The sequence below is a fragment of the Lacerta agilis genome, chromosome 3 (genome assembly GCF_009819535.1).
Source record: "Lacerta agilis isolate rLacAgi1 chromosome 3, rLacAgi1.pri, whole genome shotgun sequence".
Classification (NCBI taxonomy): Eukaryota; Metazoa; Chordata; class Lepidosauria; order Squamata; family Lacertidae; genus Lacerta; species Lacerta agilis.
In genome coordinates this window covers 71,942,459-71,969,105 of record NC_046314.1, presented here as the reverse complement: position 1 = coordinate 71,969,105, position 26,647 = coordinate 71,942,459, and the positions used below count along the sequence as shown (strand labels likewise).

Here is a 26,647-nt window from a genome sequence, read left to right as displayed (position 1 = left end):
TGACTAAAAACCAATGCTGTAAGTGACAGGGGAGATCAAATGCCCAGTGGACCAAGAGCCAAAGATAGTAAGAGAACTAATTCAGGTTTTGTCCCCCTACTCCTTCCTGCTGAAGTCTGTAAGGGCAACACAGAGACTTAGGATGCCCTTTTAAAATGTTTTTTTTTGGGGGGGGGTGTTATTTGGTTGTTTCTTTTTTATTTTGCTTATGTATTCTGTGTTTTTATATTGTAATTTTAGCCTGTGAACCATCTTGAGACCTGCAGGTATAGGGCATTATATAAATTTAATAAAAAAATAATGAGGAGGAGGAGGAGGAGGAGGAGGAGGAGGAGGAGGCTAACAGCCGGTGCCACCCCCCAGATAGACAGGTAGGGGCTGCCTGAAGATAGACTGAGGTTGATGCAGCAGTGCCCCACTTAACCTAAAGTACTAGCTCCCTCTACTTTTAACCCAAACATTCGTTTGGGATAGGGTTACCATATTCCGGGGATCAAAAACCCGGACATACCACCATACGGACACCCCCCCCCACCATCCTGCATCTCCCTCACTCGCCCCCTATCTGCACTAACCCCTTCCTCACCCACATGCTCCCCTCTTCTTCCCTCCCCTCTCTTCCCTTTGCCGTCTTTGGCCTCCAGCTCACGATGGGAAGGTTGCGCAAGGTCTGGCAGCAGCCAGGAACAACATCAGGCCCCCTAGCGCGACCCCCAGCAGGCCGCTCCAGGCCACCCAATGTGAGCTATCTGTTCCGAGGCACAACACCTTCTGAGCATGCGCGTGCCCCACAAAAAAAGAAGAACCCCCCCCCAAACCCAGACATTTAATCCAAAATGCAAACATCCGCCTGGATGGGGGTGCTGGCCCCCCAAAAGAGGACATGTCCGGGAAACCCTGGACGTATGGCAGCCCTAATTTGGGGATCCTTGTCTTCATTTTTTTTTTAACCATACAGTGCTGCTGTTGAGACACACCTTTGATCAGGCCATGACCTGGTGGTGAGTCCTTACCAACCAGCTAGGTGGTAAGGTAAAAGGTAAAGGACCCCTGGACGGTTAAGTCCAGTCAAAGGTGATTATGGGGTTGTGGTGCTCATCTCGCTTTCAGGCCAAGGGAGCCGGTGTTTGTCTGCAGACAGCTTTCTGGGTCATGTGGCCAGCATGACTAAATCGCTTCTGGTGCAACAGGAGATCAAGTACAAGGCATGAGGGGGGAACCCATTCTAGGTATCTGGCCTGAGCCCACCCCATCCCCCAGACCTGGAGCTGGCACTGTGTGCAGGTGAAGGTCTCTCCTTTCAAGTGACACAGAAGGATGCTGAACCAAAATTGTCTTCCTTCCATCTCCGATGCTGTCATCACGCAGCGTTCCCAAGGGTAAGAAAGTGAATCTCATCATAGCAGAGAAGTTAAAATCCAAAACATGCCAGGTGTATAATGAGCTTCTGATTAATGCAATGCCACTTAAAAATGGCACCATTAAAATTATAATAAGCTCTACACCTCTTTTGTGTAGGATGTTTGCTATACTCTAAGGGATCCCTGAAGTTTTTAACTTGAGGTTGCTATGCTGAAGAAAACACATTCCATGTATTCTAGCAAAGAACAGTGTTTTATCTAAAAGTCACTCACAAGTCCGCTACATGTTTGCCTGCAATACTAAACACCAACCATCTCTGCTCAGTCTCAAGATGGTGATATAAGAAATAAGTCCAGCCACTAATTTCTTAGGAGCTCTTTCACTCATTTTCAATTCCCTTTAGCTCCTAAATACCCCTTTGCTTGAGCAAACATGAAATAAACGAGACCTGGAGGCCTATTTATGCCCTGACAGATACATTTTAGAGGGTTGTCCTAAAATGGGCTGGTGGGTGGGGAAAGGCATGTAAAGTGTCTTGTGTTGTTTCCAGGAAGGATTGGAATTAAAAAGGAAAGGAAAGGAAAAGAATTGTGAAACCCCATTCAGCTTTTGTGCTTCTTTGAACCACCCACCTTCCTCATGTCCCTGTTCTCTCACCTCCTATTCTGATTCTCATTTCATCTGCATCTTTATCGGATTCTTTTTGCAGTGCCTTTCCTCCCACATCTTCTCTGCCCATCTGTTCTCTTCTCCACATTTGCCCTATTTCTCGAAACAGGCCAACTCCAATTCAGGGCCCCCTAATCCCTAACGAAGACCCTGATGTCTTCAAATGGACTCCTAGAGATAAAAGGGAGGAAAGGGCATTTCAAAGGAGGCACAGCTGATTCCACAGATTTTATGCCGAGTCAGAGGAGTAGCATTAAATAAAGTGTTCTGTCTGCCAGATTTTAACTGAATGATCACATTCATCAGTCAGGTCAATATTATTTATGATCTGGAGAGGAGATAAATGCTATTTCAGACCTGGCTATTTATAATACCTTACAAATCTCTGGGAACAGGCCATCTTCAATCTCTTTGACGTTGTCCGCGGGTATCTTCAGGATGTTGTTTTTAATGCCGAAGATAATAAAGGTAATATTTCATTATCTTTGAGAAGTGAGATGGGCCAACATTCAAAGAGAGACACGCACACATAGTCATAAGAATGTAGTGCATTCATTATCATCGCTAGTAGAGCACACACAAGACCGTTCAAAAGTGGCACCACCCATTTTCTGTCCAAGTTGGTACAGACCCCTCAGCCACTCTAGTTCTCAGGATTCTACTACCTCATCCTGAGGTGTGTGAAACAGACATAACGATATGGACTTCAAACTGGCTTTGGACGATATGTTCATATATCTCCCAGTGCTAGTCCTGAGTATTCTCCCTTCTGCACAACCAACAATGCAGCTTGAGGCAGCAGCGGAGGAAGCCACTCAGATGCCTGGGGCGGTGCGCTCAGGGGTGTGGTGTGGCGCACCGCAAGGCCTCCAGAGTCTGCCTGCCTCCTCCCACTCAGCCGCCCTACAGCTGGGGGGGGAGGCAGTGGGTGGAATGTTTGGGGAGCGCAGAGCCTGCGTGCACCCAAACCGCCACGTCTATCCCAGGAGAGGCGTGCTGCAGGCCCTGCGATGAGTGCCACTGGCATTTTGTCACACACCCCTCACCCCACCCCCTTCCTCCACCCCTGGCTTGAGTAACCGGTGTGGTAACCAAAGAGTTCCCAAATGATGCAGGTCCAAACCCTAGAACAGAGACTTCTGCAGCCATTCCCCAGCTTGAAAGAAACAGCATTGCTCATTCAGGCGATTTCAATGTAAGGAAGCAGAAAACTGCCTCAAAGCTGGGGCTGGTGAATGGAGACAGCAGGTGCTGCTTGTTAGTTTATTCTGGGGAGATAATGGTCAGCAATATATATATATAACTATAAAGGGCTTAGTTGAGAAAATTATTGCTTCACCAAGAAATTTCTTTTGAGCATCACACTGAAAAGCTCAAGGGAAAAAAAAAGAGAAAACACAAAAGCAATAAAAAAGGTCAATAATATAAAAAGAGGCACCCAAGACCCCTGTGGAGCTCTGGCTTGTTTCTTCTCTTTACCTTTGATGGTTTTCTTGCTATGCTGTTCCTATAAAGATTGCCTTCGGCTGGGGGAAGGCTAGCAGATGCAGGCGGGGATCTTTGCGGTCTTCTACTTTGTTCAAAAGGTATTTTAAACTAACACATTTGAAGGAAGGAAGTTCAAAAGAAGAAGGAAAACAACCTAAAGGAGCAACAATGAATCTGCCTCCAACCCCCAGCCCCCAGCCCCACCACACACACTTCTTCCATCATCTACATCTCTATGGTGTCTTTGTTCTTTGTTTACTTTCTGTTCTTCCATATCTGAACACATATATTTGGAGCATGGCTCTAAGGAGATCTGTGGGACACATATATGAGGGGAGGAGAGAGAAAAATTGGACATCATAAAACCTGGGGGGTGGGGTTCTTGTGCTCAGTTGGTAGCTCCACTTGGGAGATTTATTTTTTCATATGATGATGGTGTAGCAACTGTTCAGATTTGTGTTTGTCAGTTTTTTAGAAATACTTTCACAAAAAATAAAGTTTACAAATATGGTTTGGGATTACTGTACTGATGGAGAGAATTAGAGGCACTCTCTTCCATGAAGCAATTCTAAAAAGATAAGCTTGAAGGAGGAAGCCCTGTTCTAAAATGGAGGGCAATGAGACGGTAAATGACAGGTGTCACTCCGAGTAGGTCAGTAGTCTTTCCTTATCATGAGAGGTGCTCGAGAGGGAACAGGGGAACAAGTGAAACAATAAGCTTGCACAAACAAAAACAACATCTTATTATTTTCCCAGGTCTGGTTAACTGAATTCTCTTTCTTGAGATGACTGGTTTCCAAAAATTATATTTACTAATAACAACATGATCTCATCTAATCCAATATCCAGATAACAATTTACAACCAACTTCTGGTATGACAGAAGATTGTTTCAACAGAAGGTTTTCATTATTACATCCCTGTTTTCTTAACCACAGGGCCACCTGAATCTGGTGTAAACTCCCTTGGTAACCACAGGGCGTTTTCTCATTTCTTCTGATACAGAAAGCTGACACTTAGAATCTTAAAGAAAATGCTGTTTTTATGGCCTGGTAATTTTCCACTCAGGTTTCTATAAGTATCATAGCTGGGTTCCTTACGCCTACAAAATCAAATAAGCTTACATGCAGGTATGTATGTTGCCCAAAAATGCATAAATCTTAACACTTTTCCTACAATTCTTCTGCCATTTCCTTGTGACTCTTGGTATAAATAGGATCTCTGATGTGCAGAGCAAATTTGTGCACATAAAAACAAGGCCTTCCACCTTCAGTACAAGCAAAATAGTGCTTCATTTTAGGGCACTAAGAGCTGTCAATCTAGTCCTGAAAATATTAATTACCTGTAATACTTCTAACCTTCTCCTAAAATTGTCAAACAGCTTCATTAAGACTCCTGAGAGGTATATGACCCCAGACTCCTACATACATTAGACCCCATGCTGCTATTTAAAATCTCAGACATACACATATGAAGATTCCAGCCTTGCATTGCGCAGCTGGGCGTTGAAACACACATTCATCTTCAGAGCTGAATTGGAGCCTGTGACGGAAAAATACTGTGCAAGTTAACTGTGCATCTACCAAAGAATACAGCAAAGACTGTTTTGGTTTAGGCTTCACAGCTGATGCTAAGAATGAGGTGGAGCATGCTCAGTCGTCAGCAGTTACTCGTGCACAAAACAACACCTGCAGCGATAAGAGAATGTTCTGCCTCAGCATCCCTCGATTTTTAAAGAGCCGCAATTCTACAAAGGTGCCGCAAATGACCTCACATTCCTGGAAGATGGTACACATGACCCAAAGTTCATAGGCAACATGCGGACTTTAAAAGGACAGTAGAATGTCATGGGCTAGATATTCCCGTAGCAAAAAGTAAAGGAATTGGGGCAAGTGGGAACCTTACCTTTCCTAAGAAAATGGCAGTGTCATCCTACAGAAGTATAAAAAGCCAGGGAAGGAGATTTGTGGTCTGTGCAGTTGTTTTGCTTTGGGTTCTTTACCAGAACCAAGGGACTAAGGACTTTGATTTTGCTGGTGAATGGAGAATTCAACCCTGTTCCCAGCCATCTGGGGTGAAATGGCACTGTCTCAACTTGATCCAGCCAAAGCCTACCCCCTATCACCCCAATTTGGTTCAGGATCCAGACTTTGGACAGAGCACAGCTCTCCTACAAACCCAATAGGAAATTTAGTGGTGCTGCCATCTGTATCAAATGGTCCAAAAGAACTGGACACAATTCTAGAGAGAACTCATTTGCTACCCTGTTCAAAAGGTCAAGAATATCTACCCTTAAGAGTTGTGTGTAAATCCAGTTACAGGCGGGTAGCCGTGCTGGTCTGCCATAGTCGAAACAAAATAGAAAATTCTTTCCAGTAGCACCTTAGAGACCAACTGAGTTTGTTCTTGGTATGAGCTTTCGTGTGCATGCACACTTCTTCAGATACACTGAAACAGAAGTCACCAGATCCTCACTATATTTAAGGATTTCTCAGTTTTCCTTGATGGTGGCCCGTTCCCTTTCTCTTCCTTTGCTCCACAGCCTTCCACTGAGCAACTTCAACTCAGCCCATGTTTACTCAAAAGTTGTTGCTGGCATCCATATCAGTGCTGTCAAGTATCCCGTTTCCCCCGGGATTCTCCCTTATTTTAAGCAGTTTCCCGCTGCTCTCCCTTATTTTTTATTTCCCTTAAATTTCCCGTTTTTAATGGAAGCATCTCCTCCCCTGCTGGCCAGGGACTGGGTGGGAAGACCTCGCCTACTTGGAGAGAAAAGCCTGAGCCCTCAAAGCAAGTGGGAGCCGTTTCCCCGTGCTTACAGGGGGGTGTATTCCTCCCCCTGCATCAGCCCCTATCCGTTGCCGCCCAGCCCCATAGCCGGCCAATAAGGCTAGCTGGCAGGCGGAGCCTGGCTGCCTTAGAGCAGCTGCTGCTTCCTGTCCTGTTTTGATGGGATCAGACAAGAAGACGATGGGGCTCCATTGCGCGGAGCACATGGCTGCCCTCCTCTTTGTTCCACTCCGAGCCCGAGCCCACTTGGAGTTTACATTGCTGCTCTGCCCACTTTTGCTTCTGGCTCCGCCCACCACTGACACGTGACTGTCCCCCGGGATAGGTGCGACTGCTGATCCCTTATTTTCAAATCCGAAACTTGAGTCGTCAACAGGTTTTCCACACTTATCAGCCTATCACCCATTCCCACCACCCTTCTGAGTAATACCCCTCCCCACTCCCCCACTATATTTAAGGATCTGGTGACTTCTGTTTCAGTGTATCTGAAGAAGTGTGCATGCACACGAAAGCTCATACCAGGAACAAACTCAGTTGGTCTCTAAGGTGCTACTAGAAAGAATTTTCGATTTTGTTTTGACTATGGCAGACCAACACGGCTACCCACCTGTATTTGAAAAGGCAGTCATCCCAGTTTCCCTACTGTGGTTGAGCTGCCCCAGCTACACATTTCCTGAAGGGGTAAGAATTTCCTCTCCAAGAGCAGTAAAAGGAAGCAGCGCTGATGAATAAAGTCAGGTTGCTAGCTGCAGTCATTAGCACATTTCAATCTTCCATTCAAATTGTGAGCAAAGGCCTGATCACAGGAGGAAGACGGGGGCATTCCAATATTTCAGATTGCTGCTGAGTCAGTGCCCAGAGAAAATGAGTGGCAATTCTCCTTTTGAAAACACCATTTTTTATTTATGTGGCACTCAGACAGAACCCCAAGTGGCTGTTGTGACTCACAGATCTTCTTTTACCGGAGAGCCAAGAAGAGTCGCACTTACTACCTAGCACAGCGCTCCTTTTTAAAAGAACCACAGTGGAAATGTCTGGTCATATGCCATAGAACAAAGGCCAGGGGTCCCACAGAAATCAATGAGATTTGCTCTTAAGACCTCAGTGTTGCAAGTCAGTCTTTTTTTGCGATTTATGAGAAGATGAAAGGAAACATCTGACGAAAACAATAGTGGAAGAAGCTGAATCTCTACAGACTATACCTGCTGAGAATGGAACGCCACTAACTGGGTAGAAGAGGGGATATCATGTTTGATTGTGTCCCTTTTTATTATTATTAAATTTATTGGACACTTTTTCTTACCACAGGCAATTTAAAGTGACTTTACAGAAAAACAAAAACAAGCAAACAATACCACACATTCATTAAAACCCGGGGGGGGGGGGATACATTAAAAGAAACCACACCCCATTTTAAAAGGCCATAGATTGTTAACATCCTTTTTCCTCTGCAGCCCAGATCTGCCCCTCAAAAAAATCTGCTCTGGGTGGCAGGAGGACACCCTGCACATTAAAGGAGCCCTTTAGTCTATTGTTATCTTAGCTTTTCTAATTTCTTAAATTATTGTTGTTAATTTTCCTGAGTGGTAATTTTATTGTTTTACCTTTCTTTGTAAACTGCTTTGAGAAGGGGTTTACGAACTAGTGGTGTCTAAATTTTATGAAATAATGAGGAATAAAACAATGATGGAAGTTGTACTTCAAAACATCTGAAGGGCTGCAGGATGCTGAAGTGCTCTGCATCTTCATAGGTGTTGCACTTATTTTGAGTAAGTCCCGTTGAACTCAAGTACCGTAACTTTTGAGTGAAGATGCAGAAGATGGGACTGAAAGGAACATGATTTCAGTTAATGGCTCATGATATTGCTCTCTTTCATGACAAGGGCCCCTACTAGACATCTTTCTTATTTTGCATCTATGCTGATTTGCGCTCATGAAACAGTAGTATCAGGGTGGTTATGTGCAACCCCTATTTTCAGTACTCTTTGTGCCTGCGATCATTTTGGGGCACAAGTATTGCTTTGTTTTGAATCAGCGCATGTCCCATCTCTCCCTGCTGAAATCCGAAGAAGTGTGCATGCACACGAAAGCTCATACCAAGAACAAACTTAGTTGGTCTGTAAGGTGCTACTGGAAGGATTTTTTCATTTTATTTTGCTGAAATCCTGTAACTCTTAAATGGTCCTGGGCTGGGTTGTCTACTTTTGTTGTGCTCTGTTGCCAGAGTGCGCTCCTCCAGACAGCGATAATGCCGCAACATTGGGAAAACATTGCATAACAACTGATTAGATAGATAGGCCACTATAAATTCACCACTACCACACTATTATTGAATCAGCAATATGTTGCAGAATACATCCATAAAAGGACACCAGTCTGGAGGGGGCCAGGATCCTCCAAAGAGCAGAATGGTAAGGAGAAATGGCCATTTCTTGCAGAAACATGGGCTCTGTGAACTGTGCCTGCCTTAGGTTCACATAACTTCCTTTTCTCAAACCGGAAAATCAGGCTTCCATGCCAGCTTAGTCTCCAGGCTCTGCCTTTTGTCACCGAATTTGTGCTAAGTGAATAATGCAGAGTTTGCAAAGAGAAACCAAACTGTTAAATAAACTGCACATTATTATTTGGAAAGCAGCTGGGTAGCCACGAGGAAGCAGTCAGATCTGAGGTGCATGTTCTGATTTCACAAAATGATGGGGGACTTCAACTAAGTCATTCTGAAATGTCACCACAGAGGATACGTCTTAGCCATTGTGATGTCTCTCAATATTTTGGGGGTGAGCACAGAGGCCATGGTGGCTGAGGCACAGGGGGGCACCGGTATGTGTGCACACTTGTGCTGCTGCCACCATGGCAACCATGTTGCCAGCTGTCCACTACCAGGCTCGTGCCCACTGCAGCCACCTGAGGGCTTGCTCTGGGGTGTTTGGAGAGGGTCACATGCATGTTTCCTGTTCGCTCACTGTCTGCGCTTCTGCCTTCAGCCATGTGTATCTCATACAGAACTTTCAACAAACCACCCTTTAGCACTTCCCTTCTGTTGGGGTGTGGGGGTGCCACGCATGGTGTTTTTGCAAGTTTTATGTGTGTGTGATATGGGTTGCTGGGGCACTGCAGCACTCTAAATGCCTTTCACTAACCAGTCTTGCTGTTGTTGCCTGTGCTGTGTGCGTTCCATCCCCTGGTTGTTTGCTTTCCCATGCTATCAACTGCGTGCTGCTTCCCATGAGCCATCTCTGTGCAGCCTTGTCGTTCCTACACATCTGATCAGGGCACCTGGGAACTCGTCCCTGCATGTCAACAGGTGGGCACAGTTCCCATACTGATACCAGCTGAGCCGGTTCTTTGTGTTTTGCTGGTTTATTTCCACCCCACTGGTCTCCAGCTGGCCCAGCCAACATTTTCCCCCCTCCCTGAACCTCTTAAACTAGCTCTGGATCTGGCCTCCTTTATGCTGGTTTAACTTAAGCCTGTGCTTTCAATGGCCTAGTAAATCTATAAAATATTGCAGATGCCTCAACACATTCACCCTGAAGGAAATAGCTGGCTTTTAAAGATGATGGGTGCACATATTAGCATGCACCATATTTGAAGAGGCATTCTCTCCTCTGTGTGAGAGAATGGGGAATGCCTCTTCTAATCAGACCCTTCCCATTTTCAGATTTATTTTAAAAACAACAACAACAACAACAACAACAACAACAACAACCCCTGGTTTCTAAGAAACTGATCTTTTAAAATTGACCCAATATTTTTAAATGAATTCATCTAACTGATTAATTATTGCATCCACTTAATTCCAGTGTACTGTACTTTTCTGTGATGTATGTAGCGGTCTCAACTGCTCAGATTGCAGCCACCATGTCTCTTTAGGATATATACACATGCATATGAGTGGAAAGTAGGATTGCCACCTTTGTTCTGGCAAAATACAGGACAGGGTGGGGCAGGAGTTGGGGGGGCAATTTTTCTCCCATCTGGTGCTGAAATGAATTCAAAGCAATCCATTATAATCTATTGCAGCCTAAATAGCCCCTCTGGAATTGTACACACACACACACACACATTTGTAAATCTGTTTGTGCTTTGCTACCCAGAGCTTAAATACATGATCTTTTGCACACCCTTTCTCACAAACACATCTGGAGAGGATCCCTAACTTAGCAGAGTGGGAGGGAGGAGTGGAAATACAGGACAAGCTGTATCCTGTATTGAATCAATACAGGACAAAGCATTTTACATTGAACTACAGACCGATCCTGTATTATACAGGATGGGAAGGCAGGTCAAGGGTCAACTGGCTCACCCCATGAAAGGTAGTGGTACAACAGCATTGCGCTAAAGTTCTGATCCAGCTCTTCTTTGCAAGCCATCCATTCTAAACTTCTTAACATTTCCCCAGGGAAACATTTGATGAATGAAAGCCAAAAGTTCCCTGCATAATCAAGGACACAAGGCGCACGTCCTCTGTGCTTGCTCAGTGCATTTCTACTGCCACTCAGAATATTTTAACTGCAAAGAAAACACGGCCCAAATAAGCGCTGAAGTTAAAATAAAGCAAAGTGGTTCTATGGCACGAGGGGGAAATAACCTGTCCTTATGTTTGCTATGTTTTTCTTCTCTTTGGCCATCATTTAGGAAAATAACAGCATTTTTAAAGCTAAAACTGTCGGCGCTCCACACTCTGTTCAGCAGTGCACTGCAGATCTTGCAAACATGGCCAGCTCCCAAAAGGCAAGTCCAGCTCTCTGCATTAATCAAGTTATCTCCTTGGTTTCCTGGCATAAATGTCTAAATTGTGCTATAGCAGGGCATGTGGGCCTGATTAAAATCTCTCCAGCTGAGAGGGATTTTTTGGCAGATGGGGGCACAGTGACATTCTCTTAGTAAAGGGGGGGGGGTGTTTGTATCGTTCTCTGGGACGGTTCCCATCCTTTTCAAAGGAGGCTTAGCACATAGGATTTCCCAGTGGATTGTACGCAAAAGGTTTTCGGTAATCTAGCAGTTGGCAGGTGACGTTTCCTAGAAATGTAGGTCGAAAACACCTTCCAGTGAAGGCAGGTGTGCTCTGGGGTCTTCAGAGGTCTTTAAGAAATTTGGGCTGTCATTTCAGACCAGTGCTAGAAGTGGACACAGAGGCAACCTATGATTTGATGGTGGTTTTGACAGCAGCACTGGTTATAAATGTTGATTTTTATTTCATTTTTAGCAAGGATGCACGAGATAAACTTACAGTTACCTTAACAAAGGCTACCACGGAAATGCCATTTTATTTTTCATTCCCTATTACAAGTAATACACTGTTACCAAAATAGCCTCAAAAGGAAACAAGTATACTCTTAAACTTCAATGCTTATTGTAATTAATCAACCAATGTTTTGCAGTGCAACCACATACATGTCTACTCAGAAGTAAGGCCCATTGGATTCAATAGGGATAACTCCTAGGTAAGTGGGAAGAGGAATGCAGCCATAGTGGGTTAATCAGCTAAGACTGGAATCCTATACCCATGTACCTGGGAGTAAGCCCCACTGAACTCCATGGGACTTCTGCACAGACATACTTAGGATACACTTTGTTCCCTGTAAGCTAACAAATGCTTGCAGCCCTAATTAAAAGCAAAGGGAAGTAGTCATGTAACCTCAGCCTTTGTTAGAACTCCCAATCAATTGGTCACAACCAAGGATGGGCTAATCTGTCAACTTTGGTTTCTCTTAGTTTCTCATTGTTCCTGTTTTGGTTCTTCACATTTCCACATCAGTTTGCAAAAAAAGAAAAAAGTCCTCATTAAAATTCAGCATGCTAGTGCAAATTTCTCCTAAAACACACTTTTTTATAGGCAATTTCTCCTAATATGCAGATTTTTGCAAATCAATTTCCTCCGATATAATGCATTCTTGTATTCTCTTTTCAATAACGTATGCATTTATATACACACTAGTACGTGCATTTTCAGACATTAATTGAATGAAGAACTGCACTGCAAAATTCTGAAAAGTGCAAATACTGAAAGATGGCTGTTTCAATGCATTATTTATTATTATTATTATTATTATTATTATTATTAGAAAGTGCAAATCATGTAGATTCACCTTGAACTGCATCAACCTTTTCTCCTATTCTTAATTACAAGTCCATTAATTCCTCCCATACCCAGAATCCCCAGGTTTACATCAGTAGCAACCCCTTGCTAAGGTTTTAAGGACTGGATCTCACAGAGCCATTCTAGATGCTGAAATGATTGAATGGATTATCTGCAAGGGAGAAGCAGAGTGTGCTCATTCAGACTCATCCTGGATTAAACTTGGGAAGTATCTATAAGAGCATCACTCAAATGATTCATGCTTGTGTAAGTGCATATACAAATAATGAAGAGAGAATAAGGCCATGATCCTCTCCAGCATTAATAGGGTTGCAGCCCTTTCCTTCCTCCTACTGTAATAACTTTATATCCACTTATACAGCAATGGGTCCCTGTTTAATCCTGGATAAATCAGAATGCACCCTGTGTTTCTCTCTCTCTCTCCCAACTACACACACTTACCCGAGAGTAAGTCTGACTCTCAGGGGCTTCAAATGAGGCTGACATTGATATATAGGATTGTACTGTCAGTGTTGCACGTGGCTTTTGCTACGTTGAATGGAAGTTCGGCTTTATTACCAAGCCCAATTTGGTTCCGAGTGCTTCAGTGACTGAGCTGAGGGCATGGGGGCAGGAAGTACAGAAATATGAAGGGAGAAAGCATCACTTTGCAGTCATCAGCAAAAACCTGGGTGAAAGGAACATAGCTCATTCCTCTGTGTCGAGCAGATCTGTGCTGGTGCTTCTCCAAAGCTATCCCAGAAAAAAGAAGCACTGACCGTTCTACCCCTTACAAACCTGTGTAGAACCCTCACTGCATGGATTATATATATAATCCATGATTATATATGGTGCTTTTGAATTATGGTGCTGGAGACGACTCTTGAGAGTCCCATGGACTGCAAAAAGATCAAACTTATCCATCCTTAAAGAAATCAGCCCTGAGTGCTCACTGGAACGACACATCATGAAGTTGAGGCTCCAGTACTTTGGCCACCTCATGAGAAGAGAAGACTCCCTGGGAAAGACCCTAGAATCATAGAATCATAGAGTTGGAAGAGATCACAAGGGCCATCCAGTCCAACCCCCTGCAAAGCAGGAAACACCATCAAAGCATTCCTGACAGATGGCTGTCAAGCCTCTGCTTAAAGACCTCCAAAGAAGGAGACTCCACCACACTCCTTGGTAGCAAATTCCACTGATGTTGGGAAAGATGGAGGGCACAAGGAGAAGGGGACGACAGAGGATGAGATGGTTGGACAGTGTTCTCGAAGCGACTAGCATGAGTTTGGCCAAACTGCGGGAGGCAGTGGAGGATAGGGGTGCCTGGTGTACTCTGGTCCATGGGGTCACAAAGAGTCGGACACGACTGAACGACTGAACAACAACAATATATATGCAACCATCATGCACACCTGTGAGACAGCCAATCAAGGAGCAGAGGGCTTGCCAGGCAGGGGAAACCTGATTGGTGGCATCAAAGAAAAAGATGTTTGAACTGGTAAAGAGCAAACTTGCAAATGGGACTGTGTACTAAGAAGAAAGAGCAGACAGCCCACCTAAAGCATGGAGGGAGATGCAAGATGGACAACTCCGTCAGCATTCAGTTTATGATAATTATGTCTTTTAGAACCATTCCAAAGGCAGGGGGAAACAACCTTGCTGTTTGGGAGGAAAGACAACATGCTCTTGTTAACAGCCAAACTCTGTGGGCATATTATTTAGCCACAACCTTCTGAATTCAGTATCACCATCATCATCAGGTGATACTGATGAACATTATTAAAATTAGATCTTTTTATTCTCACCTCACTTCCTCCTCCTGCTGCAAATCTACCCCAATATGATAGGGTCTGTTCTGTGAATCCAATGTATATACTACTTTTTCTCACTGAAAAAGACAACCCTGAAAAGACTCCTGTATCTGTATTATATCCCCTGGCACTGCGCAGATCTCCTCATGCTGCTTCCCACCAGTGTCTTCTAGATGCCTATGCCTGATCTCTCAAGCTTAATTTTTAAAAAGTCTAATGTTTTCAAAATCCTGCTATAAGGAACAGGGCAAGTACAGCAGCATGAGAACTGAGCACTCACAGCCTGTTTTTTGTTTTAAAGCAAACTTTAAAGGTTGCTAACATAACATTGGCCAAACTGTGAGAGGCAGTGGAGGATAGGGGTGCCTGGCGTGCTCTGGTTCATGGGGTCACGAAGAGTCGGACACGACTGAACGACTGAACAACAACAACATATAAAGCCCTGGAACAACACACCTGAAATGTTGGCAGGGCTAACCCCTTCTATAGTGGCTACCATATCTACAAAGTTCATGCCGCTATGTCAGAAATCAAGAATGTTACAGCCATTTGCATGTTGCAATGCAAGTCAATGGGATTTTTAAGAGCTGTGTAAAACTCAGATGCAGATTAGGTCAAACCACCGTTTTTTTTCGGTCCATAAGACACTCTGGACCACAAGACGCAGCTATTTTTTAAAGGGGGAAAACCAGGGAAAAAATATTTTTCTGGTTTTCCTCCTCTAAAAGGCTGGGACCAGTCCGGCGAAGGGGGCGGGGGAGGAAGGGCGGGGGAGGGAGCGGGGAGCAGAGCAGATGCTGTTTTTGCAAACGGAGGTGCGGGGAGGATCCAGCAACATTTCCGCTGCCGCTACAGCGGAGAAGCTGCCACCGCCCGCCCCCCACCAAAGCCTGCTTTACTGGGAAGCGGGGGGGTGGGGTGGAGGAGTAAGCAGCACCTCTTCCGCTACAGCGGAGAAGCTGCTTCTCGCCCGTCCAGCCCCCCACCCCCTGCCAAAGCCTGCTTTAGCGGGAGGCGGGGGTGGTGGAGGAGCAAGCAGCACCTCCTCCGCTGCCCACCTCTTGCAAAAGCCTGTTCTTCGCTCCATAAGATGCACCAACATTTCCCCTTACTTTTTAGGAGGGAAAAAGTGTGTCTTATGGAGCGAAAAATACGGTAGGTCCAGATCAGTCTGTAACAGACAGTGCCTCAGCAGCACTTACAAATCAGATTGGCTTGGAGGTCCGTGCACAGTCTTACTGCTTACCTGTACTGTAATGGCAAAGCATTTCTGAATAAGTTAAACAGAACAGATCCCGACACTTGAGGATCCCCACTGCTTACTTCCTTTCACTGTGAAAGCTGTCATTTATTCCTAGCATCTGCTTTCTGTTCTTTAACCAATTACAGATCCCCAAGAGAGCATGTCCTCTTATCCAATGACTGCCAATTTCACCCAAGAGCCTTTGGTGAGAGGCTAAGCTTTTTGAAAGCCCGGTGTGAAATATCTACTAGTTATTCCTCTCTGCAGGTTTGTTGATACTCAAAGATACTAACTCCCTTTTAGAAAAATCATAATATTCTTGATAAATATTTCTTAACTGTAACTTCCTCTTGAAGAATTTTATAGATGCAAAGGAAAGAACTGTCTGACCAAAAAATAAACCTGGAGAGGGGGTCTGCGTACTGATTTTATGCTAAAATTCCTTCATATCTCAATTGCAATAACACATGCCATCCCTTAAGAAAAACTGGTGGTACTTAAAATTTTGCAGTCTCTGTTCTGCAAGTCAGATATCATGCATAACATTTTTTTAAAAAGAAAAGGCTAAGATGATTTATAACGTTGAAAAATCACAAGCTTTAAATAAGCAGAAAAAGGGTGGGAACATGTTCTGTCACACTTTTGAAAAGCTTTATATAATAGAGATGGTCTAGAATTTATATTATTTATATTATCTCTCTGCTTCATTGCAATGCCTCCAACACTGCAAAAAGATTGACAGATTCACTGAGCCCAGCTGTAAGATTCATGAGATTTTCTTCTCTAAAAGAAAAATTATCCTTTTTTAAAGGCACTTCTCTGGAAAAGGAATGACTAATGCCATTTGCATGAAGAGACTTGCTCCGTGACAAACTCTCCTAAGGAATTCTGCCCCCGCCCCCCCCCCCGAAATCTCAATGTACATTTCCTGGGCCTATGTAAAAAACAGACAACTTTGCCTGTTGTTAGCATTGCAACATTTGGCTCCCATGCCACCTTCGTTGTCCTTCTTGAGATAACCCACAGAGGTCCGGTCAGGGAGGTAACATGGCCCCAGTACAGTACTGTGCTTCTTCCAAGTCCCATTGCCTTTGGAGGTCATGAGGAGGGGCTGTAGCTCAGTGGTAGAGGAGCTGCTTTGCAGACAGAGGGTCCCAGCTTCAATCCTTGGCTCTGGGAAAGGACACTGAAACCCTAGAGAGTCAGCAGTACGGAACTAGCTGGACCAGTGGTCCGATTTGTTTGTGATCAGGCAGCTCCCTAAATGCTGCGGACGACTGACACACAACACAGACTGGCTCTAGAATGCGGAGCTCACTTCCTCCAGAATCCTGTTTGACCTCCCCTCCCCTTTTCTGCAATTTCAGCAAACTGAAAAGATGTTTTTTATTTTGCCAAGCTGTTGCTTTGCTCGAAGTTTTTGCTCCCCTGCTGCTGCTGCTGTACTTTCAGGCTGCTTCTTATTTTTAGCTCTGCTTGTTTTTATTATTGCTTTGTTAACATGATATGCTCCCCCCCCCTTTTCTAACGTTAGCAGCCGCTTTAGGGACTCAGCGGGGCTGACAAGTGAGGAAACAATGTACAGTATTAGTGAATATTAATAAATATTATTTGCAGCGGGGGTGGGGCAGATATTTGTATTCATGGCGATTCTGCAAGAATGTTCTTTCATACAACCGTAGAGTTGGAAGGGACCCCAATCCCCTGCAATGCAGGAAACTCAACTAAAGCATCCATTTTACCTTTCCTTTTACATTTTCTGGCGCAAGATTATAGGAAGCCTTATACCATGTCAAACCATCTACCTCAGAATTATTTACTACGCTGAATAGCTGTGGCTCTCCAGTGTTGCAAATACACGTCCTTTTCACTGACCTATCTGTAGAAGTAGGGGATTGAACCTGAGACTTTTTACACACAGAGCATTTGCTCCCCAACTCAGCTAGAGCTCCTTCCCATATTTATTGTACTCCCTGCCCGCGGTCTGATGGGTGAGGGGGAAGTTGTCCCCACATCCAAAAAGCCCTTTTCTTTCCACACACCTTGTCCCCCATTTGCTTTTGAACCTTCTAGTTTTAAAATATAAGCAGCAATACATAGGGTTTGCTCTAACTAAGACCCACAGTCAATGGATCCAAGTTAGTTACATTCAAACTTTGAGTTTGATGAATGCTGGATGCTGTCCCTGGTGTTCCTCTCAAATGTCCTTTTCACGTGCAATTTCCCCCCGTGACAAAATTGGTCCTTTGTACATGTTGCCCCTCTCTCTTACTTTTAAGTTTCTGAAACATTTGCATCATTCCCCCCCCCCCATAATAGATAAATTGTCACGAAAAGAATGCTTCCCAGCTCCTGTTGGCTTTTCCTTAGGAATCTTCATCCTTAGCTTGCATTTCCCATCCCAAAAAATAAGATTTCAAACCTACAACTGCTTAAAGGTAGAAGTAGCACGGATATGTTTTCTTATCTTGATTCCAGCTTCCATGCCGTTTTTAAAAAAGAGATATTCGTCCTTTGCAGAACAAAGGACTACTTTTTGTTTAGGTTCTAGATTCAAACTGGCAGTTTGCTGCCACTAGCATGTAGCAGCCCAGAAGACTCACCATGAGGGAAGGCAGCCCTCAGGCTGAAAAGGGTATTTCTCTCCTGATCTAGCCCAGCATCCCTCTTCCAGTGTGGTGTAGTGGTTAAAGAGCGGTAGACTCGTAATGTGGTGACCCGGGTTCATGTCTCTGCTCCACATGCAGCTGCTGGGTGACCTTGGGCTAGTCACACTTCTTTGAAGTCTCTCAGCCCTACTCACCTCACAGAGTGTTTGTTGTGGGGGAGGAAGGGAAAGGAGAATGTTAGCTGCTCTGAGACTCCTTGTTGTTGTTGTTCAGTCGTTCAGTCGTGTCCGACTCTTCGTGACCCCATGGACCAGAGCACGCCAGGCACGCCTATCCTTCACTGCCTCTCGCAGTTTGGCCAAACTCATGTTAGTAGCTTCGAGAACACTGTCCAACCATCTCATCCTCTGTCGTCCCCTTCTCCTTGTGCCCTCCATCTTTCCCAACATCACGGTCTTTTCTAGGGAGTCTTCTCTTCTCATGAGGTGGCCAAAGTACTGGAGCTGAGACTCCTTAGGGTAGTGATAAAGTGGGATATCAAATCCAAACTCCTCTTCTTCTTCTCTTCTTCCCACAGGGGCCAGTCAGACACCTCCAGAAAGCCCACAAGCCTGGTAGCAACCAACAGCCCCTCTCCCGCTGATATTCAGCTGAAAACTGTTTCCAGACCTGGAGGTTCCTGTTAGATGTCAGGACTAGAAGCCGCCGATAGCCTTATCCTCCATTAAATTTGCCTAATCCCATCTTAAAACCTGGCTATAGGTCCATCACCACATCATATGGCAGAGAATTCCATCAATTAAAACTCACACGTGGTACAAAGTAGCACTTCATCTTGTCTGTCCTAGAGTCCCCTGCCAAGCATTTTCCATTTAGGGCGCTGTGTTGTAGCAAGCAGGTCAGACTTATTTCTCCCTCCATCTGGCCCAGGACTGTCTATTCTGATCAGCAAAGGCTCTCCAGGGTCTCCAGCACTGGTTTTTCCTGTCACTTGCTACCTGGTCCTTTTAACTAAAGATGCTAGGGATTAAATCTGGGACCTTCTGCATGGAAAGGATATGCTCAAACCCATTTGTTGCCAGTCCCCCTACAACGGAGTGGTGGGGGCAAGAGCCTTATTCCAAAAGCCAAGCTTCACTGCATATTTGGAAATTTCCCTCCCATCAGCATCATCAGGGACCTTCTGGCTCCAGCTGTTTTGGTGCCCAGCACCTCTATATGCCAGCTACCAACTTTTATTAACAGGAAGAATAATAACATTCACTCCAAGAGAAAAACTGATCTTGCAGAGGCAACACGTGCCTTAGATTGGGCAGGAGTCTCTCATCTTACTGTGCCTCCCTCCACCTCCTCCAAATCTGCCCTAGGATTTCAAGAACTCCCAGATCAGTAGTTTGGGGGGGAGAGAAAAGATGGGATCTGATGGAACAATCTCCTTGGTGCTATGTTGAAGTCCACTCTTTATTTTTAACTCTCAAGCTAATGGATTATAGAACAAAAGGTAGACTGTGGTTTCCTCAACCCTACTCTATGAAGCAGTCTCATGTTCTTAAATGGATTTATTCTTAAGTGTGTGTTTTGAGATCAGCAATCTAAGATGGCTATACAAAATATCAAGACAAAATAGATCTTGGCAACTAGTTTAGATTGCTGAAGTTTGCAGTCACATGGTCCGGAGTATATATTTGTCTAACAAAATAGATCTTGGCAACTAGTTAGATTGCTGAAGTTTGCAGTCACATGGTCTGGAGTTTATATTTGTCTGACTTCTAGAGCTCAGATGTATTGCAAAGCCAGTGTCTCTTCCCTGCAAAATTATTTTCCAGCTCAGGATGTGAAAAGAGTTAAATGTATGACTATGAGCCAGACTGTCTTACAGCTAAATGTACAAAAATTGAAAACGTTTATCTTTTTTTAATTCAAGACTAGGACACTAAATCACAGCATCAATGGAGCTGCTAAAAGGTGGATTTTAGAGCTCTAGGATCCCTGAGTTATTGGCCCATTGTCTTGGGAGAAAATGAGCTGCCTGATATATCACAGGGAAGCTCCCCAACCAGAGTGAGTTAAAGCCTGGGACTTCAGGTTCCATTTATACTGGCTTTGTAAATCTCCCCTCTCCCCTGCAACAGCTCAAGTCACTGTAGACCTGGGAGCACAACTAGGGCAGAGGTCTCTTACCAAGCACATCGGCTAAATACAAGAAGTGTACAAAGTATATCAAGCTAGTCTTGTCTCCCTTTCAGCTCATGTGGCTCAAGAAGATTCCCTGAGCTTGATCAAATAGTTTGTCAGTTTTGGTTTCTCATTTTTTCACCCCAATATAATGCATTTTGTTATTTTCGCTAATGTATGCATTTTTATGCACGTGCTAACTTAGTATATGCATATTTTGTACACATAACTTGGCTGCAAAGTTGCCCTCCAAATTCAGCAGAGTGCAAATTTTGAAGGATAGCTATGTTTTTTTGGTTTGTGTAGTTATGGAAAGAATGAATTAGGCAGGTTAACTTCAAATGCAAACTGAATCAAAATTCCCTCTCCATCCCTATAGTCAAACAAGCTCAGGGACCACAGCATTTCCAGAGCTATGCCTTGTGCCAGTAGCTCAGGTATTATGCAAATCCTTGGAGCCTCTAAAAATAAAATAATCATCCTTTGAGGTGGTCTTTTTTGTTTCTTTCCTTTGCTTTTTTGTTGTTGTTTTTACACATTTCTATCTATAGTATCCCATCTGACATAGTCATCAATCCACAACTCATAAATGTCTACCTAGACCAAGGATGAAGAACCTGTGGCCCTTCAGATGTTGTTGGATTCCATCTTTCATGAACCCCAGCCAACATGGCCAATGGCCAGAGATGGTGAGCACTAAAGGCCATCAACTTCAGGAGGGTCACAGGTCTGGACATTGATTCTATGATTCTGCAGACTAGATGAGAGCAAGTAGATACAGTATGTGCTTCATGAGAAACACACCCCTCCCACTCACTGCAGAATGTCAGAGAGCCCTGCATCATGTGCTTTGTTGTTTAGCGGTATCCTTAGGGCCGATTCACATTTGCACCTTTGTCACTTAGAACTCGTCACCCACTGGCTCTCGGTAGAACCGTCTCTATGGCCAAAACTTAGCCTACTGTATTTGAGCATGAGTTTGGCCAAACTGCGGGAGGCAGTGAAAGATAGGCATGCCTGGCGTGCTCTGGTCCATGGGGTCACGAAGAGTCGGACACGACTGAATGACTGAACAAATTTGAGCAACACAAAAGCAGATTCTGACATGCACGATGTATTACCATTTTGTACAGGCAAGTCATCACTAGCTGTTGCAGTCACCGAGTGGTGAACATTCATTTGTGAACTCTCCTGGAATCATCCAAGGAGAAGGGCTTATGATCCTGCTAATCCCTGCCCCTCCTGGGACCCCAGGAGAGAAAGGGACAAGGCAAAGACCATCTCAGAAGACCACCTCCAGCCAGAACATCTCAAAAGACCACCTCCAGCTAGACTTACCACCACCTGCCCCAGAGGAAGAATCCTGAAAACTTCTTAATATGTTTAATATGTTGATATTGATTATTGTTTTTAAAAATGTAATTTAAATGCTACTTGTAAGCCAACTTGAAAGGATTTGTATCCTAAAAGTTGGGATATAAACCATTCTCATAAATAATCAATCAGAAACAAGAGGCAGTTGTCATTTTCCAAAAGTAGCCAAGCCCTGCCTGCCAATGACTAAGCTTTCAAAGTTTCTGACTGGCATGTAGATCTACACTTAGTTAAAGTGGTATCAAAATAAAACTTAGGAACCTCAGTGCATCCATTCCTGAAAGCCACTTCACTCCTTTCTTCTCCTGTGCAGCTGATTTCCCAGGCCCCAGCCTAAGAAAAGCTTGTTCCCCTAATGACTAACAGGCACGATGAAGAGGAGTCTGCCCTACAAGCTAGTCTTTTAATGAGGCCAGGATGCATCCAGACATTCAGGGCTGGGCTGTCGCACTAGCTCTGGGGATCTTGCAGCTCATTTATGTCTGCTGGCCCAGTCTTTACAAGATGCAGTGAGACAGCTTGGCTCAGCAGTTGAACACCCAAGGCTTCCTTGTTACCAGTCAGGTTAGAGAAGGATTCCCTCAAGCAGAAATTTCCAAAATGCTCTGTTATTTGAAAGGATGACCATTTTACTGCACAGGGTAGTCCCTTTTTCAGGAACACACTTTGTTTTTAAATGCTCCGCAGCTCCATCAAACTCTACAGATCAGACCACACAGCCAGTTCTGAAACTGGAAAATGTAATTGATCTGAGACTTTTTGAGGCTTTGCCCTCTAAACAGATGGAGTGGGATGGAGCCTGGCTTAGTTCCCTTATTTTTATTACCGGTTGGTAGTCATTATCATTCAGTAGATTTCCTCTCCACACAAGGTCCCAGGGCAGGTTACAACAATGTCAAAATACAGCATCATAAAAACCGGTTTCCCTCTCCCCTTCTACATTTTATTAAAGAGAACAATAATGGGGAAGGACCTCTGCTGAGTGGTGGAGGAGCATTGGCCTTGCATGCAGACAACACTGAACTAGCTGGATGAACTAGCTCTGACCTGCTCTAAGGCAGCTTCCTCTGCTTCCAGGAGAGCGATGCGCCTTTTCCGCATCTCCTCTCCTCTGGGCAGATCTAAGCAGCAGCGGTGACTGCAGTCTGGCACTGGCGAGATCAACTTCCTTCCTCCTCTCCTTCGAGCTCACACAGAAGATGGCTCTGCTCAGGCAGGGTCACCCCCCCCTTCAAAAGGGGGTTCTTTCCCCGCCACCCCACAATGTGGAAGAGTCACTCGATAGAAGAGCATCGCCGTTATCAATTTATAAAACGCACGCATCTCTTGACACTTTCCTGGCTAGGCACAGCAGCAGCACTGATGCAACAGGGGACCATCCCATTACAGATCGAGCCACACTTTCGATTGTGCCGCCGTCTTTGGGAATTTAGCGGGGCACTCCTTGCAAGAAGAACCGGCCAACAGGGCGAGGAGGAAGCCATGCACCTACCCGGGAGCCTGTCCAGACGTGCTCTTCCCTAAGTTCGCGGGTCTTTCCCTAACCAGGAAGTCTTAGGCACTAGGGACTGAGCCTTCCCCGCACCACCCAGCAGCTCCCCACTTCTCCCCACCGCACTTTACAGAATCCTCGGAACGATGAGCGAAGGGTTGCTACTCCCCCACGCGCACACTTAAGAGACCCACGCATTTCGAGTCACCTAAGCTCCCCCACCGTCACACACACACACACACACACACCCGAGCCGATTTACCGCAGCTATCCTTGAAGGAAGGGGTCGCGGTGTTTCTCAGGCTCTGACTCCAGCCCCTCTTCTCGTCCTCCACCTCCTCCTCTTCCACCTTCTCTTTCTCTTGCTGCTGCTCCAGGGAAGCCGGGCAAGCCGCCTCCGAGCCGCCGGGCACTTGCTGCTGCTGCTGCTCGGCCGCTGGTTTGGCTCCGCGTTTCCCCGCCGTCCTTCCCCGCTGGCTGCGTCCTCCGTCCGGGGCTTCGCGCTCCCCGTCGGCGTCCTCGTCGGAGGCGGAGCGCGACTCGGCCGTGGTGCTGTAGAAAGGGTTGCCGTCGCTGCTGTCCTGGCCCGACTCGCCGAAGACGTCGTCGGAGATCTGCAGGCTCTCGTAGCGGCAGCGGGCCGCCTCCAGCAGCGAGAGCGGCTTCAGCCTCTGGCCGCCGGCGCACTCCGCCATCATCTCGCCCGCCGGCGCCAGCAGCAGCCCCCGCTCGGCCGGGTCGTCCGGCCGCAGGCAGCAACCCAGAAGCAGCAGCGGCTCGGTCACCGAAGGAGGCAGGCAGGCTGCGGGAGCAGCAGCACCGCCGCCACAGCCACCGCCACCGCTTTCTCCTCCTCCACCGCCTCCGCCGCCTCGGAGCCCAGCCTCCCGTTCTCCCCGGCACAACCCGCCCCTGTGTGTGTGCAGAGCCATGGGTGGAAGCAGCCAGCTCAACATCTCTCCCAGTGCCTCATCGAGCCAATTGTAGCTGCAGTCTTGAAGCGGGAGGTGGGGTTTTATGCGCGCTCCGGACGCCTAGAGACCCGCCCCTTCCCCGCCCCCGAAAGGGGAGGATCTCCGCTCCTTAAAACCACAGGCTTGCCTTGGAGGAAGGCGAGAGAGATGCTGCGCACAGAGCAACCGCCCAGCCGGACGAGACGCCAAGCGCCTCACTCCGTGCGCCGCCGAGCCCCTCTGCGCAGCTCCTGCGTGTGGAGCTGTCCAGCGGCGCTGGTGCTGAAGCCCCACCAGCCTATGGAATCCGTCCCCCAGAAGTCTGGAATGAGTGACTTCAAGGCAGGGCGAGCGAGATCAAGCCGCCTCGCCGCCACTCGCAACAACAAACAGATGTGGCACATGGTCTGAAAGGAAAGCCGGCAAGCAGCAGGACCCAGCAGGACTGGTCGGCTGACCGGAGCCGGAAAAGAATTGGGGAAAGGGGTGGGGGTGGGAATTGCACGCCTTTCTGCACAAACCTGGGACATGACAATCGGCTGGCCATAATAAGCATCCTGTCACATACCTTTCATCGCAAATAGCATCTGCAAGCATGCTTGTTGCACTCAGTTGTGATGAAGGTCTTCGAGTCGCTTTCATGTCGGAGTAAATTGGAGTGAGTGGCACTAAGAGCACACTTTAGAGCATCTGGGAAAGACTGCAAAGAGGGGAAGAGTCGCTGCTCATCTGCAGCTCTGGAAGGTCGGGTACCAAAGTATTGGGAAGTCAGGCTTGTTTTCGAAATAGCTGAGACATACAATGATCTCGATCATTCCCATGCCAGCATTGCTTCAGCTCCTGGAAAGGAGAATGTTGGTTCTCTGGACATACCTAGCCCAGTAGCTGACACTTGCTTTGCTGACCTCAGATTTCTAACATTACTAAAGGTGCATGGGGAAGCCACCCTAGTATGGTCCTGAGATTTGTTTTGCTTTATTTAAAGTATTTTCACAATTACTAATAAAAAAACAATGTTGACAATAATAAAACAGGATACAATATGAAACCTCCCATAAAACTCGTGACATTGATAAAACCAGAAATACTAAAAGCACATCCGGCCCAAAGATAAAACAAACAACTTATTGGAATCTGTTGCAATGTCAGTTTGCCTCTTGGGATTTATAGGTCTCCCAAGACCTCGATTTGCCATGATGCCACATGCCCACAGCTGCACTTTGTGTACACAGGGAAACCAGTATTTGGGGCCTCTGCACAGTTCACCTCAGGGCAGGGCAGGCTGCTACCTCCCAAGGTCATTTCTCAGAGCAGGGAGGCCCTTATCTGTGAAGTGCAACTAATGGCCTGCACAGATGCCTCTAGGCACTAGCATGTACCACTTACTGGTAAGTATAAAAGTGCAAGAGCACAAGCTCTGAGTGATACAGCAAGTAGGAATCACATAGTATCAATTTTGCACAAACTGCACTGGCCAGTCATTTGTGATTGGACCCAACCCAGGGTGCTGACTTTAATGTGTAAAGTCCTAAATGACTTAAAGCCCAGCTACCTGATAGAATGCCTCTTCCTAGGTTGGCTCCCCATGTGATCTGCAGGGAAGGCCCGTCTCATCTCCCCCTCAATAAGCAGAGTTTGCTATGTGTAGAAAAGGGATAAGAACTTCTCTCTGTTGGTCCCCATTTGTGAAATTCCGTATATACAGGTAAAGCTGCCACTCTGATTAGTTTTTTCCCTTTTTTTAAAAAAAAAGGCAGTTGAAAACACACACAAGCATTTGGGTATGGCTGTTTTTGATGCTACTTATGAACTGGTTTCATTGGTTGAATTAACTGTTTAATGGATTTGTTATGTGTGTTCACCACCCTGAAATCCTGAGGGTGGGGAGTGATTTACAAATGTAACAAACAAACATGTCTACATTTAGAGGTCCAGCAGATTCAGAAAAGGTAACTAAAGTATTTCTATTTCCACTTATGCTCCAGAAAAATAACCTAATTTTACTGGAATTTTTCCAGCTTGAAACCAGTAAAATACACCCATCCCTAGTGCCAGAATAACTAGGACAATAGACTCCTTTTAGTAGGGCAATGGAGTTAGGTGATGAGGGTCTGTAGTTATATTTACAACCTGCAATCTAAAGGGCAGATCCACACAATGCATTCAGTGCACACTTACAGCACATGACTTTCCTAAAGAACCCTGGAAACTGTGTCCCCCTCACAGAGCTACAATTTCCAGCACCTTTAAACTACAGTTCCCAGCATCTTCTGGAAAAGCCACATGCTTTAAATGTGCATGGATGTGCTTATATATGTTGTGGATCTGCTCCTTAGCCAGCAATCCTTAATGCAGACTTTCTTACCCCTATAATTAGGGTACTTAGATTTAAGAGATTAACCATGCAATTAGAAGTAACTCCCATTCAGTTCCATGGGGCTTACATTCAAATAAATGGTTGTGGGGGTACAGCCTAATTCTGTCCATTCTTTCCAAGTTCATCTTTGTACAGAAGAAAAAATACTAATACTCCAGTTCAGGTGAAGGGGGTTTCTGAGTGTAGAACATGCCTCTAACATCTTCTAGTCATGTTTACT

General features: G+C 45.6%; 1 protein-coding gene across 1 annotated transcript in view; it reads right to left on the bottom strand.

Annotated features, from left to right (window-relative positions):
- PGBD5 (piggyBac transposable element derived 5) overlaps window positions 1-24,094 on the bottom strand; it is a 64,477-nt gene extending 40,383 nt beyond the window's left edge. The window contains exon 1 of the mRNA XM_033144256.1: window positions 23,360-24,094. Coding sequence (XP_033000147.1) covers window positions 23,360-24,053 — 694 coding nt within the window. The 5' untranslated portion in view covers window positions 24,054-24,094. The remainder of the gene's footprint in view (window positions 1-23,359) is intronic.
- Window positions 24,095-26,647: the final 2,553 nt, after the last annotated feature.